General features: G+C 50.6%; 8 protein-coding genes across 8 annotated transcripts; 5 read left to right on the forward strand and 3 right to left on the reverse strand.

The window, feature by feature from the left end:
- Positions 1–184: 184 nt before the first annotated feature.
- Positions 185–979, reverse strand: N7532_000355 (Cytochrome c oxidase-assembly factor cox23; the record flags this gene model as incomplete). The annotated part of the gene is made up of 4 exons (XM_056612859.1): positions 185–220; positions 338–365; positions 531–638; positions 909–979. The coding sequence occupies 4 exons, from the start codon at positions 977–979 to the stop codon at positions 185–187; spliced, it is 243 nt and encodes an 80-aa protein (XP_056480083.1).
- A 1,122-nt stretch (positions 980–2,101) lies between these two features.
- On the forward strand, positions 2,102–3,747 carry N7532_000356 (uncharacterized protein; the record flags this gene model as incomplete). The annotated part of the gene is made up of 4 exons (XM_056612860.1): positions 2,102–2,140; positions 2,204–2,323; positions 2,379–2,471; positions 2,530–3,747. 4 exons carry the CDS (start codon positions 2,102–2,104, stop codon positions 3,745–3,747), a joined length of 1,470 nt encoding a protein of 489 aa, XP_056480084.1.
- An 802-nt stretch (positions 3,748–4,549) lies between these two features.
- On the forward strand, positions 4,550–6,632 carry N7532_000357 (S9 family peptidase; the record flags this gene model as incomplete). The annotated part of the gene is made up of 3 exons (XM_056612861.1): positions 4,550–4,648; positions 4,701–5,467; positions 5,525–6,632. The coding sequence occupies 3 exons, from the start codon at positions 4,550–4,552 to the stop codon at positions 6,630–6,632; spliced, it is 1,974 nt and encodes a 657-aa protein (XP_056480085.1).
- A 716-nt stretch (positions 6,633–7,348) lies between these two features.
- N7532_000358 (uncharacterized protein) lies at positions 7,349–9,238 on the forward strand (the record flags this gene model as incomplete). Its single annotated transcript, XM_056612862.1, has 4 exons — positions 7,349–7,573; positions 7,655–8,828; positions 8,882–8,993; positions 9,058–9,238. The coding sequence occupies 4 exons, from the start codon at positions 7,349–7,351 to the stop codon at positions 9,236–9,238; spliced, it is 1,692 nt and encodes a 563-aa protein (XP_056480086.1).
- A 323-nt stretch (positions 9,239–9,561) lies between these two features.
- Positions 9,562–11,474, reverse strand: N7532_000359 (ribosomal RNA-processing protein RRP9; the record flags this gene model as incomplete). The annotated part of the gene is made up of 2 exons (XM_056612863.1): positions 9,562–11,052; positions 11,109–11,474. The coding sequence occupies 2 exons, from the start codon at positions 11,472–11,474 to the stop codon at positions 9,562–9,564; spliced, it is 1,857 nt and encodes a 618-aa protein (XP_056480087.1).
- Positions 11,475–11,515: 41 nt separating this feature from the next.
- On the forward strand, positions 11,516–12,609 carry pre1 (proteasome core particle subunit beta 4; the record flags this gene model as incomplete). Its single annotated transcript, XM_056612864.1, has 4 exons — positions 11,516–11,969; positions 12,032–12,281; positions 12,351–12,474; positions 12,532–12,609. 4 exons carry the CDS (start codon positions 11,516–11,518, stop codon positions 12,607–12,609), a joined length of 906 nt encoding a protein of 301 aa, XP_056480088.1.
- Positions 12,610–12,931: 322 nt separating this feature from the next.
- On the forward strand, positions 12,932–14,801 carry N7532_000361 (ubiquitin carboxyl-terminal hydrolase family protein; the record flags this gene model as incomplete). The annotated part of the gene is made up of 2 exons (XM_056612865.1): positions 12,932–13,595; positions 13,648–14,801. The coding sequence occupies 2 exons, from the start codon at positions 12,932–12,934 to the stop codon at positions 14,799–14,801; spliced, it is 1,818 nt and encodes a 605-aa protein (XP_056480089.1).
- Positions 14,802–15,087: 286 nt separating this feature from the next.
- N7532_000362 (uncharacterized protein) lies at positions 15,088–18,003 on the reverse strand (the record flags this gene model as incomplete). The annotated part of the gene is made up of 4 exons (XM_056612866.1): positions 15,088–16,999; positions 17,055–17,299; positions 17,365–17,721; positions 17,968–18,003. 4 exons carry the CDS (start codon positions 18,001–18,003, stop codon positions 15,088–15,090), a joined length of 2,550 nt encoding a protein of 849 aa, XP_056480090.1.
- Positions 18,004–18,253: the final 250 nt, after the last annotated feature.

The raw sequence follows: 18,253 nt of genomic DNA on the forward strand, positions 1-18,253 counted from the left end.
TTGTAAAGTGACTGCCCCTGTGGTCACTTCACTTGAAAATTTCTTAAGATATAGGGCTATTTCTTCCAAATTGTGCTGAGACGACAATTGAGGTATAGAGCAGGTTGTTATCTCGCAGCGAGTGCAGGCCCTTTGATGGATTATAATCGTTCCATTATTAGTCGATTTTCGAATATTTCGTGCCTTAACCTGACTTGGTGACTCCTTTCTTCTGGTTTAACTGCAATTCAGTTAGCAAATTGAGACTTGTATGCCTCGAATTCTGACTCCAAGGGGCTGGAGCATTGGCGTAAAGGTCCCCAAGGAGGTGCTCAGGAAGCTTGATGGTGCAACTTACCCAGTTCTTTTTGCAGTCGCGATATGCCCTATTTGAAAAGAAGTAAGTACAAGCCAATTCTTATCAGCCCAGAGCGCATCAAGAGAAACCAAGGCGAAAACAACAAGTCAACCAGAGCTAGTACTGAGCAAACACGGAGCAGAGGTTTTCAAGGGACAGGTGATAAAATATCAGAAAACATGGAGGAACATACTGAAAGTAGTCGCCGCACATCTCTCGATCGAAGTTGTTGCGCTTCAAGCATTTGAGACTTCGATCCGCAAAATCCTGGCAGGGGTCGTAGAATTCGCTCGCAGGTTTACTAGAATCATAAAATCAGAAACCATGTCTATAGAAGAACATGAAATGAATCATGAAATAAGTGGTGTTCAGGGTAGAGATCTCAAAATTCATGCCGACGCAGGTCCCTCTGATCGCCCTGAAGACTCACTCATAAATGCAAGCTCGAGATGGAGCTTATCGAAAGCTCCAGATGCGCAGCGGACAATGGTTCCAGCAGAGCGAGAGCTCAGGTGTTATTCCAGGGCCTTTCAGAGGGATAATATCATGTGTTTAAGAAACTGGAACTCACTTTGAGAATTTCCGCTCAGCTTTCTGCCAGGTCTTGCCGTGAGCATCGTCCTGGGTGGATTCAGCTGCCATGGCTGCGGAAATTCGACGACGCGTATCCCACTCTTTGGAATAAGCTTGATGAGCTGTTGCCTTCACAGAATCGGGCAAGCGTAAGATGCCAGATGAGCAGTTGAGGGAAGCTGACGAAGAGCTGGGGATTGATTGGAGATCGGAACGTCAGTGCTGCTCCGCGAAGAATTGCGGATCCACGGTCTTGGCGCGGAGGGCGTCTTTCCCTTGTACTTGCGACCCCCTTGATGATGGCTGGGCATGGAGGGTTATGACTTACTCGATTATTTTGACGGTGAACTAATTTATGTATTACTCTATTGTTATTTTGTAGACAAATCTAGTCTTCGCTCCAACTCGTGCTTAGGAGTATCATTCACCTGCTTACATGTGTTGGCGGACTGAAGTACCACGCTGCTGGCAGATTCAGGAAGTACTTATTTTTATGCGTAATGTTTTTCTGGTAAGTCAGAACTATTAGATCTGAGAATAATTCCTGTCACTCTTTGAATGGAAGCCCGAACTCACTTGTGCATTTAGCGCCGAACGCAAGGAGTATGTTCATAGTTTTTACGCTATGTTTGCCTACAGAATATATTTTGATATGTATACTCAAGGGATCCGGACGAGAATGACAAAAGAATCGACCAAATGGGATCCAGCACCCAAAGTCAGAACCGGAGGTAAATTAATGGATCTCAAGGACTACAGAAGTATTTCGGAGCTTTTGTTGGCTGCGTTTTCGAGATTCTGCCAATTCGCGATAAGGCCGGTCACATGCGCCTGGCCACCCTGCGAGGCAGGTACGGATCGGGTTATGTCAGTGTCTGCCTAAGGCCAGGAAAACACTGATCATCACCCTCAGACTTTCCTGGATCTCTCAGTCTTTTCGCAAGTTCGATCAAGCTATCCCGTGAGACGGTCGGTTCACCACAGGGCCTCGGTCTACTCGCCCTGTGCTGTGTTGCCTAGCGGTACTCGTTTAAACGCGGTCGTCACCACATCTGGGAAACGTTTGCTCCTTCCCCCACCCCATTTCACCAACTTCGCGCCGCGCGCCACATCGTCGTCAACGCGACCTACCCGATGCCCGACCTGGTTTAACCCCGAATGCAGAAACTGTGAACCTTTCCATTATCCATCATGGAAGGCGAAAATGGAACTGGAACGGAGGCGTCCGGGGTAAGCATCCCTGGTCACTATCACGGCTTTTTCGCCGATCGGCAGCTATTAACGCGCCCACAGTTTGTGAACACACTCCAGAGCCACGTCGATGATATTAGAGGTCTGCTGCACTGTGGGATCTGCATTCGGCCTCTCTATGAACCTTTCACCCTTGCCTGCGGTCATACTTTCTGCTATTCCGTATGTTCCACGCCAGTCCAATACATACTCGATCAGGTTTGCTGACAACGCATAGTGTCTCTCGTCATGGTTCGCTGGAGGCCGATCGAAGCGAACTTGTCCTGATTGTCGAGCACCTGTCAAAACCCTGCCCGCACCGGCATACTTGGTATGTGTCCCCCAAGGGGCAATTGTTGTTTGATGGAACTAACCATGGGTCTATATAGGTACGGGCAGTTGTGCAGATGTTTACAAGTCGCGCGGAGCTCCTCGATGAAGGCGAGACTACAGCCGAGCATTCTTCAAACCAGAAAGAAGAGTCGGAGCGACTGGACCGAGACAAAGCGAATACCGATCCGCGGCACGGAGGTCTTTTCGGAGGACTGTTCAACCCAAAGCCACCTCAGCTCCATCCTATTGTCGACGTAGATGACAACGTCACTCGCTGCCCACAGTGCAACTGGGAGCTGGCGGGTGACGAGGTATGCGAGAGTTGTGGATACATTTACCAGGCAGAATCTGATGGATCGGACTACACAGACGAGTCTGATGATTTTAGCGGAACCGAAGACTACGACGGGGAAGTCGAGAACGACGAGTTTGGTGATTTTGATACAGGTGATTTCGAAGTCCACCCGCGAATGACTGGTACTGTGTACACTTTCAATCCCGGTCTTGATCCTACGCGCCCGTATCACCTACCTCCTCGCCCTCCATTCTTCCAACCTCCGACTGGTGGAGTCGCTAATTTGAATAATCTTCTTAACCCGGATTCAAACGACTATGACGACGACTACGAAGAAGAGGAGCCCGATGAGTACGAAGCGGATTCGTTCATCGATGATGAAGAACGCCCTAGTCACACTGAAGAATGGTCCCAACCTTTCGGTTCCAACGATGTACGGCAAAATTTACCTCCCTACCGGCCATCCTCGTCTGTACCTTCCTCTCCTGTGTACCAAGACATTTCCTTCCACGATGAGTACGAAGACGAAGATGAGGTTGTCAGTCGACCACGTCGTCTTCTTCGTGGAACCTACTCCAGTGACGAGGAAGAAAATGAAGAGGATACTAGTAGCGTGACCGAACAGCCTCACCCAAATCCTCGGCGCGGAGCCTTAACAAGCGACGAGGGTGATCATGAAGAGGACAGCGAGGTGGCAGAGGACGAAGACAGTCTCGTTGCTGAGGTACATGCTACAGATGCGAATGCGAACCGTGGACGCCGCCGTAACCATCGTGTGATCTTTGATGATGACGACGAGGACAGTGAACCGTCAAGCTCAAGCCCTCCGCCCCAGAGAAGACCAGTGGGACCTTCACGGACTGGAGGAGCCTCTGCTAGCAACGTCATCACTATCGATGACTCTGACGAGGACCAACCCGTTGGTCCTGTCAGAAGAAGAACGGTTCAACGACCACATTTCCGATTTTCACCATACTAGCCGAGCTGTGCTTGCTGGATGCAGTTTTGACCTGTTCTTAACACTTTGCATACCCGGCGTTTTTCCTTTTGTGTTTTCAAACAGCGTGGCGTCCTGGACAGGGTAGAAAATGGCTCGGCGTTCTTTCTCAAATTTCCGTTTCTTCAACGAAGATGAGACCATCGACTTCAACCCTACCCATGCGACGGGCTGATAGCTTATCTTCGTGATACTTTGAGCCTTTCCAGCTCTATTTTGTGTACCTAAGGGTACTATTTTTTCTGATTTCCACAAGGTGGATTCGCCATTTTTTTCGATCTCCTATTACCCCAGTCCCAGCGGACTTTCAAGGGCCATCGGTTGTGTATCTTTCCAGTTTTGAGATGCTGAGTATGTTAAATAAATAGCTTAGCCACTTAAACCCACTGGAATTTCTAATCGTGATAATCGCGAGTATTCATATTCTAAACTGTAGTTCTCGAGGTGTTGTTGTAGGAGGCAGAATTGATGCCTGAGGCAGTGAAGCAACCCAGGTCCTTTTGCCGCCTCCTCTCTGGCGTGATACAACGCTGTATTACCAGTCGTTTGGACGATGCTAAGACGTCCTTTAGCATCGCCAGCTTCGAAACTCTTCCCCCAGAGCCAGCTGAGGTCGTTCATCTTGCCCTGCCAATCCCCATTGGGCCAGGTGAGTCATCACCAGCCAAGAGGACTGCAAAGCTGTAGACTTCACGCGAAATCTTCGATTGGCCCTGCTCCTTTCTGCTTCAACACATTACCCTACGCTTCTTTTGCTCGTTTTTCTTCCCACAAATTCAGTACCATGTCGCCTCAGATTGTGCCCTATGGCCGGTGGGAGAGCCCATTGACAGCGGAGCGCCTGGCTACCTGTAGCATATCGCTCCACGAAGTAGCCGTGAATGTGCGTCACAAACCTTTGACGTCCCAAGACAATCATAACTAAAGAAGTATAGGAGAAAACAGGGGCTATTTACTCGGTGGAATGCCACCCGACCGAAAATGGCCGTTTCGCCATTGTGGAACATCTCGATGGTCACAGCAAAGATGTCCTGCCGAAGGAGTACAGTGCCCACGCTAGCGTGCAGGAGATTGGAGGCGGGTCAATCTCCATGAGACCCGATGGACAGATCCTGTTTTCAGATGAGAAGTCGTGCAGTGTCTACCTCCTAGACCCGGCCACGAGCCATACCAAGCTTGTTCACGCGGCGCCCGAAGGCATTCGATATGCCGAGTTCAGCACCCACCCGCAACATCCACAGTGGATAATTGCGATCAAAGAGGACCACCGGGAGGCTACTCCTGAGACCCAAGCAACCCATGTCCACAACACTTTGGTGGCGATTAACCTTGACTCAGGAGAAGAGACGACCATCACGCAGGGCGACGACTTTTATTCTCACCCTAAATTCGATCCGTCTGGAAAATATGTCTCCTGGATTCAATGGACTCACCCTGATATGCCGTGGACAGGCACTGTTTTCCATATCGCGGAGTGGGCAAATGGATCACTCAATAATGATACCGCAATTGCTGGAAAAGCGCAACAGGAGAGCATTGCGCAGCCAAAATGGGCTGAGGACGGGTTGCTATATTTCGCAAGTGACCGGACCGGCTTTTGGCAGCTCTACTCGTTCGATCCGAAGAATAATGCCCAGCGTTATCTTTCACTGAAGGGCTTTGAGAAATCCGAGTTTGCCATTGCTGAATGGGAACTTGGCAGGTGTGTTCTTATTATCTCATTTTCGTTACTCGAGTTCGCTAATTAAATTCGTTCCAGCTCTACATTTATCTCTCTTGACGAGAAGACCATCGTGGCTACTGCCGTGAATAATGGCTCCAGCAAGATGATCCTCGTTGATACTTTTACCCTGGAGACCCGAGATCTAGGCCTCCCTTATTTGGACATCGGTCACCGCGCAAATGCTATCTACCGCGTATCTCACACCAGCTTCGCGGTCGTCGGTTCTTCAGCCACATCTCCGCAAGAATTGGGTCTTGTATCGATCAAACAATCGTCCGAAGTAGAGAGAACGGTTCTCACGTCAACCGCATCTTTCGACCTAGCACCCGAATACGTTTCTCGTGCATCGGAGTACATCGCACCCCAGAAATATGGCCCGCTGTCCGACGGCAAGGTTCATATGTTCTTCTTCCCCCCTTGCAATCCCAATTTCCAGGCAGACGGAACTGAACTTCCGCCAGTCTTGACGTACGTCCACGGCGGGCCTAATGCCTGCTCTTTCCCCGCCCTCAATCTGGAAACACAGTATTGGACGACCCGCGGTTTTGCCGTTTGCGCAGTCAACTACACTGGATCGACGGGATTCGGACGCGAGTACCGCGAGAAGCTTTCAGGTCACTGGGGTGTCGTTGATGTAGCCGACGCCGTTAGTGCGGTGAACTACCTCGCCGAAAAGCAACTGATCGACAAGAATCGAGTTGGTATCTACGGCCAGAGCGCTGGCGGATACCTCACGCTGAGGGCTCTGCACATGTACCCCGATGTCTGGGCTGCAGGAATTAGCTCCTACGGCATCAGCGATGTACGGGCTCTCCAGGCTGACTCCTACAAGTTTGAGTCTCAGGATGTGGACCGTATTGTTTTGGGGAAGACTGCGCCGGAAGACCGGGCACGGGTACTCAAGGAACGCAGCCCATGCCACTATGCTAAGGATATGAAGGCGCCCTTACTGCTCTTGCAGGGGACCACGGATGTTGTTGTTCCTTTGGCACAGGCGCGGATGATGGCTTCTGCTATGCAGGGACAGGGCCGAGTCGCTGAAGTGGTGGAGTTTGAAGGCGAAGGACATGGATGGGTCGGGCAGAAGGCGATTTACGAATCGTTCACGCGAAAGGAGGAGTGGTGGAAGCGCCATCTGACTTGATTGTCTCTAATATAGCATAATCGAGGTCAACTGGAGAAATAAATGTACAAATTACACTATCCTGATTTTGGATGGTTGGCTGGACTTGCCTAACTTGATCGATCTATATTGAACTCGGAATATTTTTCCAGTGGTACCGTCACTGTATCATATGCTCGCGTCACTCGCCTCCCCTGCAATCATTTTTCAATTGTATTGATCAAACGCACAGAAATACGGAAAATTTCTTCCAGCGATCTCATTAGCGCAGCTCACGCTAGTTGAACGGGATCATCTTTGTCGTGAATGCCAAGGAGAATTAGGTTACTTGCTCGGAGAGCCCCGAAAGTCTGTGCACGATGGAACCGCGGGAAGTCCGCTGCCATGAGACATTGCTTTTGGCCCTATTTTTCCCTCACATTTTGGGAAAATCTCATGCGGCTGATCAGGTGCAGGGCTGCAGCTAGTAAATTACCTAATGCACCTCTTTTCTCCCTACTCCCAACGTGAGCCACGCTCGACCTGTTATCGCGTTTCTCAACTGGAGACGAGGCCATACCACCACGCAAGCCTCCACGCTCCACCCTCCAGCCTCGGCGCCGAGATAAGCCCAAATAGCCTTCGCTCATCCACCACTCAGATGGTGTGATTAGCTCCTCTTCGACAGCTCTAGCATCGAAATCTTCTCGAAGGATCCTGCTCTTCTGTCTTTTTCCTCTTCCTTTGCGCGGGCAAAGATGGCGGGCATCTTCGAGGACCAGGAGTACAACAAGTCGGCGACTCAGTATGTCGCGCACGGTGTCGAAGATCAAGAACCGCGGCCACCATACCACGACTCGCCGTCATCCTTTCGGGCTATTATTCCCGACGACGGACATATTGTTTCCCAACATGAACAGCAGAATTTGATACGAGGATTGTCACAGCGCCATGTGCAAATGATTGCGATCGCTGGTGCTATTGTATGTAGAACCTCCACGCACCGAGTTCCGCGCTTGCATCATATCTACGCCAAGATCTTGAAAATCTCACATTATATACAGGGGACAGGTCTTTTCCTGGGCCTTGGCGGCTCTATAGCAACAGGTGGTCCACTCGGCGCACTTTTGGGCTACGTCTTTGTCGGCGCAGTGGTTTGTGCCATTCAATTCTCACTCGGTGAAGTGTCTGCGCTTCTTCCGGTGACTGGTTCTTTCGTACGACATGCAGAGGTCCTGGTTGACCCGGCGCTGGCCTTTGCAGTCGGCTGGAACGTCGTTTATGGATGCTTCATCAGCGTGCCAAGTGAGATCTCCGCAAGTGTAGTGCTGATCCAGTACTGGACGGATATCAATGCAGCGGTGTGGGTGACCATTCTGATTATCATATCGGTCGTCGTCGCCATCTCATTCATTCGCGTTTACGGCGAGGTCGAGTTCGTGTTTGCGATCTTGAAGATCCTCCTGGTCATTTTCGTGGTCATCCTGGGCTTGGTCATCGATCTCGGGGGAGTGCCCGGTGTACCGCGATTGGGTTTTCACTATTGGAAAGATCCTGGCTCGTTCGTCGAGTATATCGCCACCGGTTCCTGGGGGTGCTTCCTCGGCTTTTGGGCTGTCATGACGAATGCGGTGTATTCTTTCGCTGGCGTGGAGTCGTTGGCGATGGCTGCCGCTGAAACGAAAAATCCGCGTCACAACATCCCAAAGGCCTGTAAACGTGTCTTTGCACGGATCACTATTTTCTACCTGGCTGCTGTGCTGGTAGTCGGTATGATAGTGTCTAGTCAAGATGATCGACTTGGTTGGGATGGTTCAACGGCAGCGCAGAGTCCCTTCGTGATCGCTGCTAGTGATGCCGGAATCAAGGCCATTCCTTCCATTGTGAATGCCGTGTGTCTGACATCTGCCTGGTCAGCCTCCAACCAGAGTATTCTGGCAGGAACGAGAACGCTATACGGACTCGCGATCAAGGGCCATGCTCCCAAGGTCTTTCTCTGGACCTCAAAGTGGGGTGTGCCGTACATGTGTGTTCTGCTGCAGGTTGCTTTCTCTCTACTGGCCTACATGTGCATTTCCAACGAGGCCTTGACTGTCTTCTTCTGGTTCGTCGATTTGACAGCGGCTGGTACATTGGTCTCGTGGATCACGATTGCTCTCAACCATATCCGGCTGCTGAAAGCCCTGAAGAAACAAGGCATCTCGCCGGATCAGCTACCGTGGCATAACCGTATAACTAGTATGTGAAACCATGACCCTACTCTATAAATGCTACTACTGACATTCCTGCAGAATATACCTCTTGGTTTGCCCTGATCTACTGCATCATTATTTTGCTGACAGGAGGCTTTACCGTATTCACGAAAGGAAATTGGGATCCAGCTTCGTTCGTGTCATCGTACTTGTAAGTACCACTTGCGATCTACGCATCCTTACTTTTTCGTACACAAGCTGACAAAGTGCCCCAGAGATATCCCGCTTGTTTTGGGTGCGTACGGAGGATATAAACTGATCCACCGCACCAAAATTGTTTCCCTGCAAGCAGTTCCTATTACACAAGCCCTCGAAGAAGCTGAAAATGACCCGGATAATGTACCCATTGTGAAAAATCGCAGCTTTTGGTCAAAGATCAACATCCTGTGGGGATGAGACCACGTGGAAACGTCGTTGTTGCATTCAAGATACCCTTCGAGTTATTTCAACTATAGTACCCCAAGACACGAAATCCGTGGCATATGCTGACCACTAATAGATTTAACATAGAGTTTGGTCCAAAATAAAATGCAGAGTAGTAATTCTATCATTCAATCGCGACTCAAAGTAGAAGGCATAATGTAAAGTAACTTAAAAAGGTTTGATATGTATGCAGGATGGTAAAGTACATGCACGAATCCGACTCCAGGACACCCTAACGCTCCTAAATTTCACAATCTCTTCCTGAGATTGAGAATTGGTCAAGAACCTGGAAACTTTTATACATCGGTCTCATCAATATCAGTGCTGGATGAGATGAACGGGACCTCCAACACAACGGCGCCATTGCGACCCTCAGGAGATGTCCCCTTGGAATAGTTGTTGGCGTAGCACTTCCAGCGGCCCATACGATGCTCCTTGCCAACAGCTGCAACAATACACAAGCCCCTGATCTTGGACTCGGATTTTGACTGAGAATTGGACTTGGGTGCATGGCCTGGCAGATCACTTTCCGGACGGCGTTCGAAGACGGCAATGTCATTAATCACACCCTTAATAAGATGTCCGGGTTCCAGGTTCTGATTCTCTGACTGTGCGTCTTGGTCCATTTCATTGGGGTTGGGGGTGTCGTGCTCAGGAGTGTTGCTGAGCTGCCTCGAGGGAGTATCAGGAGACTGATTTGGAGAGCCGTTTCCGACAGGCCCCAATGGGATAATGGTCTTCTTATCCTCCGAAATGCGCCATGCGCGAACCCAGCCGTCCCATGAGCCACTCAGGACGACATCAGTTCCCGGAAGAGTGGTAAGTGCTGTGATCCAGCGAGGCATTGGGCGCATGTGACGAGCATTGCGTGCAGCGGTGTCTATATCCACCTCAGGGGAAAGCTGATCCAATGGCGGAATGCAGTCCAGTCCATGTGCTAGAGGGATTGTGTGCAGGGGCTTTTTCTTGTGGATGGACCACAGCGAAATACTGCCAGAGTTGGAGCCAGTGACGAAGTGAGCTGGTGGAAGAGGGGCAACGCAGTCAAGATGGCTCTCATGGTAACGCGCACTCTTGGGAGCACCGCCACGGAAAACCAGCTGCGTTTCATCGACGACTTTCCACAGACGTGATGTGCGGTCTTGTCCGCCGACAGACACGCACTCGTCGATAGTCATGGCTGCAATCTGCTCGATTCCGGACTGATGTCCAAAAAGAGTCTCAACGTAAGCATGGCCCGCTCCGCTAACGGACCATGTCTTTATTGTTCGATCGTATGAACCGGAGAAAAGTTGTTCTCCTGAGCTCATTGTCGAGATGTGGCGGGCGAAGGAAAGACTGCTGACAGAATCACGGTGTTGCGTAAAGGTCTTAGTAGGCGTAAGAGTCTCGGCATCCCAAATGATGAGCTTGTTATCAGCACCGCCCGTCGCAACAAAGCGCCCCGAAGGGGAAACCGCAACAGTAAGGATGCTTCCAGTGTGACCATGTTCCTCGCCAGTCTCAGCAATCTTGCGCACTCCCCGAGCATATCTCAAACGCTTCGGCTTCTTCCGCTGAGGCGGCGGTGGCCGCTTGGATGTTCCATTATGAGCAGCGTTGGGGTCATTGGGTGTCGCCAATTCCCATTTGGTCAAAGTCTTGTCTTTGGAGACGGTGTAGACGTAAGGTGCGTGAACAGCGATAGATGTAGTAGTCTGGGTATCTGAACGGAAGAAAGAATGCGATGCGGTCGGCAAGGATAGTTTGGAAGCGATTTTGCGAAACGTGCGACCCTTGAATTCGTCCTGTATTCACTGTTAAGAACCGCGTTCCGTCTCAAGATATCGGGATATCTACATACCACATCCTCCTTCAATCGTTCAGCAATCAAGTCCCTGTCAATCTCTGCCGCATCGAAGCCAACTTCGTCAACTTCCTCCCGGATGTTATCCAGGTATCGTTCGGCGAGCTTCAATCTTCGGTCTCCAGCCGTTTCGCCATCGTCCGAGTCGGATTCGGACTCCTCCCCCGACCCACTAGAGACAATGTCGTTCTCGTCTTCGTCCAGATCACTTCCAGAGATCGAGTCCTCTCTTTCCTTGGCATAGCGATTTCCTGCGCCGTCGTTCTTTGCGTCGACACCTCGTTTCTTAGTTGCCGGGGCCGCGTTGCGGTCGTCTCTCTTGCGCTTGCGCTGCGAAGCGGGGACCGTGAAAAAAGAAGACATTGCGATCTTCAAAAGAAGCAGTTCACTTCCCCAGTAGAAATATGAAGGCAAAAACCCCGGGCCAAAAAAAGAAGTTGGGGTGGTCGAGTCTGGCGCGGATTCAACTTTTTTTCGGGGAAAAAAAGCGCCCTAAGCGGCGGCTGAGTAAGCAGGTAGCTGAGAGCTCCAGGCGTCAAGCTCGCCGCGCGGTCATCATCCAACCACTTCTCCCCATCATCGCCGTTTCTGAACCTCATCTTTCCTCGTTTACTTTGAATTTGACAAACCGCAGACATGTAAGTCCTCTATTTCTACCGCACTCCAAGACTACTCTTATTCCGAAACTTACGCTTTCTAGGGAGGTTCTCTTGGGCATTACTGGCAAGGACTTCGTTATTATTGCGGCCAGCAAGGCCACAATGCGAGGTCCGACAATCATTAAGGCGGAAGATGACAAGACACGGCAACTGAACCAGCACACTCTCATGGCCTTCTCTGGAGAGGCTGGAGACACCGGTCAGTAGCTCATGACCGACAACTTGACACCAGCGTGCTTCTAACAATCCGTCTTCTTCTAGTGCAATTCGCCGAATACATTCAAGCAAACGTTTCTCTGTACACTATGCGCAATGACACCGAACTCAGCCCTTCCGCCGTTTCCAGCTTTGTCCGAGGAGAATTGGCCCGCAGTTTGCGGTCACGAAGCCCGTACACCGTCAATCTGTTGCTGGGAGGAATGGATCCAGTCACCCAGGAACCCAGCTTGTACTGGATCGATTATCTGGCTTCCCTGGCCCCCGTACCATATGCCGCCCACGGCTACGCCCAGTATGTCGGACCTTTCTCAGCTGAACAAACGAGACTTCGCGGGAGCCATTTGTGCTAACTCTCGACCAGATACTACTGCCTCTCTCTGCTTGACAAACACCACAACCCCAACATCAGTCTGGAGGAAGGAATGAAACTTCTTGAAATGTGTACAGATGAGCTCAAGCGCCGGCTACCGATTGACTACAAGGGCGTACGTCATTTCCACAATCCCCACTGAGATTCAGCCTCACTAACCCGATACTCGCAGGTTCTGGTCAAAGTTGTCACGAAGGATGGTGTCAAGGTGGTTGACTTCGATAATGATAGAATTGTTCGCAGTGCTTAATGGTCGACATGCCCCGGCGTTTGTTGTATCATATCCTATGACGTTTTAACTTTGATTACGGAATGAAACTTGCCTTGAACATTTGCATCAAACGTAGGAATGAGTTTTAAAGCTCTATTAAAAACAACGTACATACAAGTAAAATGGCTCCACTGGCTTTGTTTTGTTGCCGGAGAGATGTTCTTCGACAGTCGCATTGACCCAGAGCTGTTGATACCTGGCCGGGGTTTGTGTTTGACATGTTTGCATCACTCACAAGCTTGCGGTTCTGAAGAACACCAGCGCTGCATTCCCTCTCCGCACTCCACACCACTTTGTCGCAATGTCGAAGAGGCCAGCAGAGCTCCCCCTGGAGCAAGACTCCGTCGCATCACCAGCTTCCAAAAAGGCGCGCGTCAAGGACGAGATCCCAGATCGGTCCCGCAACAGCGCGACGCACGCGCAGCGACTCAGTGGGCGAGAACAGGAGCAAGACGAACGCAATGGCTCTGACATCCTCGCGGCAGCGGACATAGAAGGAGAGGAGCTACAAGAAGGAGAACAGGATGAGCAGGGATCCTCGGATATCGATGAAGATGCGTCCGCTCTCAGCGCTCCCAAGCGACAAACCCAGCCGGTGGAAGGTTACGACGATCTCTACCTCGATACAGTGAACCGGGATATTCTGGATTTCGACTTCGAAAAGCTGTGCTCTATAAGCTTGTCCAACATCAATGTGTATGCTTGTCTCGTATGCGGCAAGTACTTCCAAGGTCGCGGCCCCAAATCGCACGCCTACTTCCACGCCCTCGAGATCGGACACCACGTTTTCATCAACATGGGAACGAAGAAGGTCTACGTCTTGCCCGAAGGATATGAAGTTAAAAACAAGAGCTTGGACGATATCAAATATGTCGTGGATCCTTACTACAGCAAGGCCGAGGTCTCGAAACTGGACAAGGAAGTTCTTGATGCCTTGGACCTGCATGGGTCTCGGTACCGACCAGGTGAGATGTCTTACTTTCGATTCGATATGGCACGACCTCTAACTTTACCTAGGATTTGTCGGTATGAACAACATTAAAGCCAACGATTACTTTAACGTCGTTGTTCAGCTTCTGGCGCATGTTCAACCAATCCGTAATTTCTTCCTCCTACAAGATTTCCCAACGCCAGGGACTCCGGAAATCGTTCTTCGCTTCAGCACTTTGGTGCGCAAGCTGTGGAATCCGAAGGCATTCCGATCGCATGTCTCTCCACATGAATTGTTACAAGAGGTTGCGATGAAATCCTCAAAGCGATTCACTCTCACAGACCAGTCAGACCCCGTGGATTTCCTGTCTTGGTTCCTCAATACTCTCCATCTTTCCTTGGGAGGCTCTAAGAAACCTTCTCCGAATCCCACTAGTGTCATTCATGCAGCATTCCAAGGCCGAGTTCGCATTGAAAGCCAGGACATCACTGCACACTCCGATACCCAGAATGCACGTCTGGTTTTCACCGAGTCGGGCGATATCAACAGCAAAGTTACACCATTCCTCGTTCTAACCCTTGACCTGCCACCCACACCACTCTTCCAATCCGTCAACCGGGAATCCATTATTCCACAAATTCCCCTCACAACTCTTCTCAACAAATACAACGGCCTCACAGCCTCCGAAAAGATGGCCCAGCGTGTCCGCCACCGCCTCCTTCACCCTCTCCCGCCATACCTTCTCTTCCACATCAAACGCTTCAGCAAGAACCGTTTCGTCTCCGAGCGTAACCCTACCATCGTCACTTTCCCCTCTCCACGCTCGCTGGACATGTCTCCGTACGTCGAGCCCAATCCCGAGATCTGGCCTCCAGGCGAGCCCATCATGTACGACCTTGTCGCGAACATCATTCTTGACCCTAGCATTGCCGCTCCGGGTGCCACGGAGGATGCAGCCGAGAAGGGTGTCAATGCTGCTTCTGGCTCTTCATCAGGTGCTGGTGCGGGCAGTGAAAAGGTCTCCTGGCATGTTCAGCTTCATGACAAGGCTATGGGGGCTGAGAACTCTCGCCTCCATAACGGTACAGCAGAACACCAGCAACGTGGACCTGAATGGCTCGAAGTTCAGGATTTGTTTGTCAAACGTGCCGAGAGTGAGACACTGTTTACTCGTGAAGGATACTTGATGGTTTGGGAGCGAAGGAAGACTCCGGGAAAGAAGGGCAGAGGCCGATCTTAAAGAAAGTGAAATGTAAAGATTGGCTACACCCAGACGTGCGAGGACACATGTTCGTTGGAGATTTTCTTCTGGTCTACTTGATGGCGCGCTGTAATATCTCGCCAGTTTTCTCGGCCAGTCTAGTGTTGTGTAACAATAGCAAATATGACGAATTTACGCTAAAGTTGTTGTAGCAAGAACTTGATGTTGCCAATCGTAACGGTCATGAGATACTGATACCATAGGTTATGGATATCATAGGAATTCGAAAACTCGATCGGTGCCCACCGATGCAAATGAGATGAGTTCAAAGCGTTCCCCATCCACAAAATTTCCTTCCAATTCTCATAGTCGAACCAACCAAGAACCCCCAAACACCGGCCCTCAAGGCGGCTTGCATTCCTCTCATGAGTATCACCCTTCCGGTATAGGCAGCGATGTCATTCCAAGAGCTCCCGCCAAACCAAAGACCGACGGGATGGAGATCCGAGAGCTCCGCTGTGGAAGACGAATGTATAGCAAGATAAGAATGTGCCAAGGAACGATGGCACAGCGCTTCCAACGGAGAAAGTATGATGGTACTCAGGATCGCAGCAAGATGAGAGGCGAGAGAATCCACCGGGTGGGCAGAGAGTAGGGTCACTCGGTGCGCGTTGGAAGATGGGTACGTAGAGGGTACCTGGACACGTGCAATAGGCTCGTCTGGGTGATCAAAGACTTCTGATGAAGGATCTTGAAGAGCAGCAGCTGTTCCGTGCGGACCACCGACTCCCTCGTCGTTCGGCTCTTCGACACCATCCGGTAGGATGTTTGGGACAGCAGGACCCATGTTCTCGTCCGTGATAGGGGTAGCCAAGTCTCTATTTGGAGCCGAACTATCCGCCACGGAGCCCTGTGGATGGCTCTCAAGAGGCGCGGATTGACCTGTTGTGTGGTCTGCTTCGTTTGCGGTACTGGGGCCATCCTGCTCATCTCGCACATGTGATTGTGTGGCTTGATGCTGAGCTTGGCTTAGAATCAGAGCCTCGAGGAAATCCGCTATGGATCTGCGATCAACGGCAGTCGAAGTAGTACCGTTACCGTTATAGCCAAATCTTGGAAGATGAGGACTCGAGACGGATGGCTGATTTTGCGCAGCTCGATTCCGGTTTCCTAGCAATTCTAATTGCATGGTGATGATGTCGGAGCTCTGATGGATCAATGAGGCTCTGACACGAGGCGAAGTCGGTGGTGATGTTTCCGGAGATGATGGACGAGAGAACAATGTGTTTGAGCGAGAGTTTTGTCGGTCTTGCATGACGTCCTCGAATTGGTGCGCATTGCTCTGTTGGCTTAGAGTTACAGAGACAGTCGACTGCGATGGCGCACTTGTCCGCCCAAGAGTTGCCATTTCAGAAAAGAAATCATTGCTCATCTCTCCGGGTGACTGAGACATGCGATTTTCATTTGTCAGCACCTGAGGAGGCATGCTATAAACCGTGCCTTCATCGTCAATTCTAACCCTCCCAGCACGAGCCAGAAATCCTGGTCGTCCATACTCAGTAGTGTTTCTGCGCACAGTGGTTCTGTTTGGTGGAACGGGCTCTGAAAAGGGGGTTAATGGCCGATCTTGTGCAAGATCGTTTCGAAACTGGACCTCATCGAGTTCGTGCTGAAGCGACTCAATTGAATGCCTGAGGGTTTCAATTCTTTCCTGGTTTGAGGCTCCGGTGATCTGCTGATTCGACGTATCTCTGGAGAGCAGACCGAAGGAAGATAGTACCCAGTCCCGGAAAGCAGCAAGCTCACATTGAATATCCTCGAAGAATGTGAGTTTGGCGCGGCGGGATTCTTCCTCTGCTCTGCGTCCCAGGCTTGGGACCACCCACTCGACAAGGTTCTCTTCGAAGGCAACCCGAATAGACAGTTCATCTGCAATAACTGGCTTTGGTAGCTGGCGACGGGCCAACCGGTAGATACGTTCCTCCATTTCCGGTCGCAGATAAAAGGCATAGAGAAATGTTAGTACACCCGGCGAAGCCAACAGGCGCATCAAAAATCCTCCGATGGCAGGCGCAGAGAGGTGGGTCGGGAGAGGAGGCATTTGGATCAGGGAATTCTCGCCAAAAGGAATTAAGAGTCGAATTCCTGGAATGGAGCTGGCAGGTACGATGGACAGTGACTGGAGGACTGAGTACATGTAGGCCTCCACAGATAGAACCAGGATTGAGCTCCTTGCCCTGAAAAGAAATGTTAAAACACAAGGGTTATTTGATAAAGACAGAAATGACTTACACTGAGTATCCCAACAAGGAAAAAGCCCGAATTGCTAGTGAAAGTCCACCATTGCCCGAAAGACTCACAGCATAGTCTTTGATCGCAAACCAAACGCGCTTCAAGGGATTGTCACGAGCAATGGCCAGTCCACTGGACACTGCCCATGCCGGAATGCCTGCGAAGTAGAAACCTAGAATCCCGGTTGATCCACGTTCTGAGCGAATGACATCGAGTAATGCAGCATGGGTATAGTGTCTAAACGTCTAAACAAGGCGTCATAAATTAGTACTAAGGCAGAGGTGATTCCGAGGTCAACGAGCGAATTTACCAGGATTCTTCCGGTAAGAGATGAGGTCCACCATGTCCCAAAAAAGACAAATAGCTGGTCAAGAGTCGTGATCACTAGGCCGAAATCGTTCTCAGCTGTAATCTGGTTGATCCGCTCTTCTTCATTGGCAGAGCTGGCGTTGCGGTCTTCGCCGCTAACGACGATCCCCATCGTCGAGAGGATATCATTCTTGGCCCTTCGCAGGTCGCGGCCGAGAGCCTTCGATTCCGGATTGACTGGATGGCCTCGGGCATCATACTGCTGCATGTAATTGTCGGCGTGGATATGTGAGACTCTTCGGACCGGATTGGACGGGTCAACCGTAGCAGTCTCAGGTGGTTCATAAGGTGATCGGCCCTTTAAATCAGTTAGTAGTGATGCATACATAAAACGATTTCAATCAAAAGATAGAGAAAGACAAGTATAATGAGGTCCAGGTGTATGACAAAAATATGGTGTTTAGATGTTCCATGGACGTCGAGAGACCATCAAATGGCATGCTATAAAGCACAACACCGTAAGAAGGTCCCACTCACCTCAAGAAAACATCTAAATAACACCTGTTGATCAAAGCGAGGGAAAGCGCGAGGAGGCGGAGCTTACCAAAGCGAGCCGGGTCAGATAAGCCTGTCGACCCATGGCGATCAGACCAGCGAAACGGTCATTTCCTCATAAGTCGTACGAAGCGTGAGTCGGCGGTCACGTTCTGGGGTGAAGAGAACTTGAAGGATGTATCGACAGCTCAAGTAGACTGGCTGCGAATGAGTTGCCTTCGGGTGGTTGCTGGAGAAGGGGAGACCACGTGCCTGGCGAAGGATCCACTATCTTATCGGAGGTGCAAACAGCACAAATTCGAAAAAAGTCGCCCGAGCTTTTCGCATCCGCGACC

The sequence above is a fragment of the Penicillium argentinense genome (genome assembly GCF_028826775.1).
Source record: "Penicillium argentinense strain IBT 30761 chromosome Unknown utg000001l_segment0_segment0, whole genome shotgun sequence".
Taxonomy (NCBI): domain Eukaryota; kingdom Fungi; phylum Ascomycota; class Eurotiomycetes; order Eurotiales; family Aspergillaceae; genus Penicillium; species Penicillium argentinense.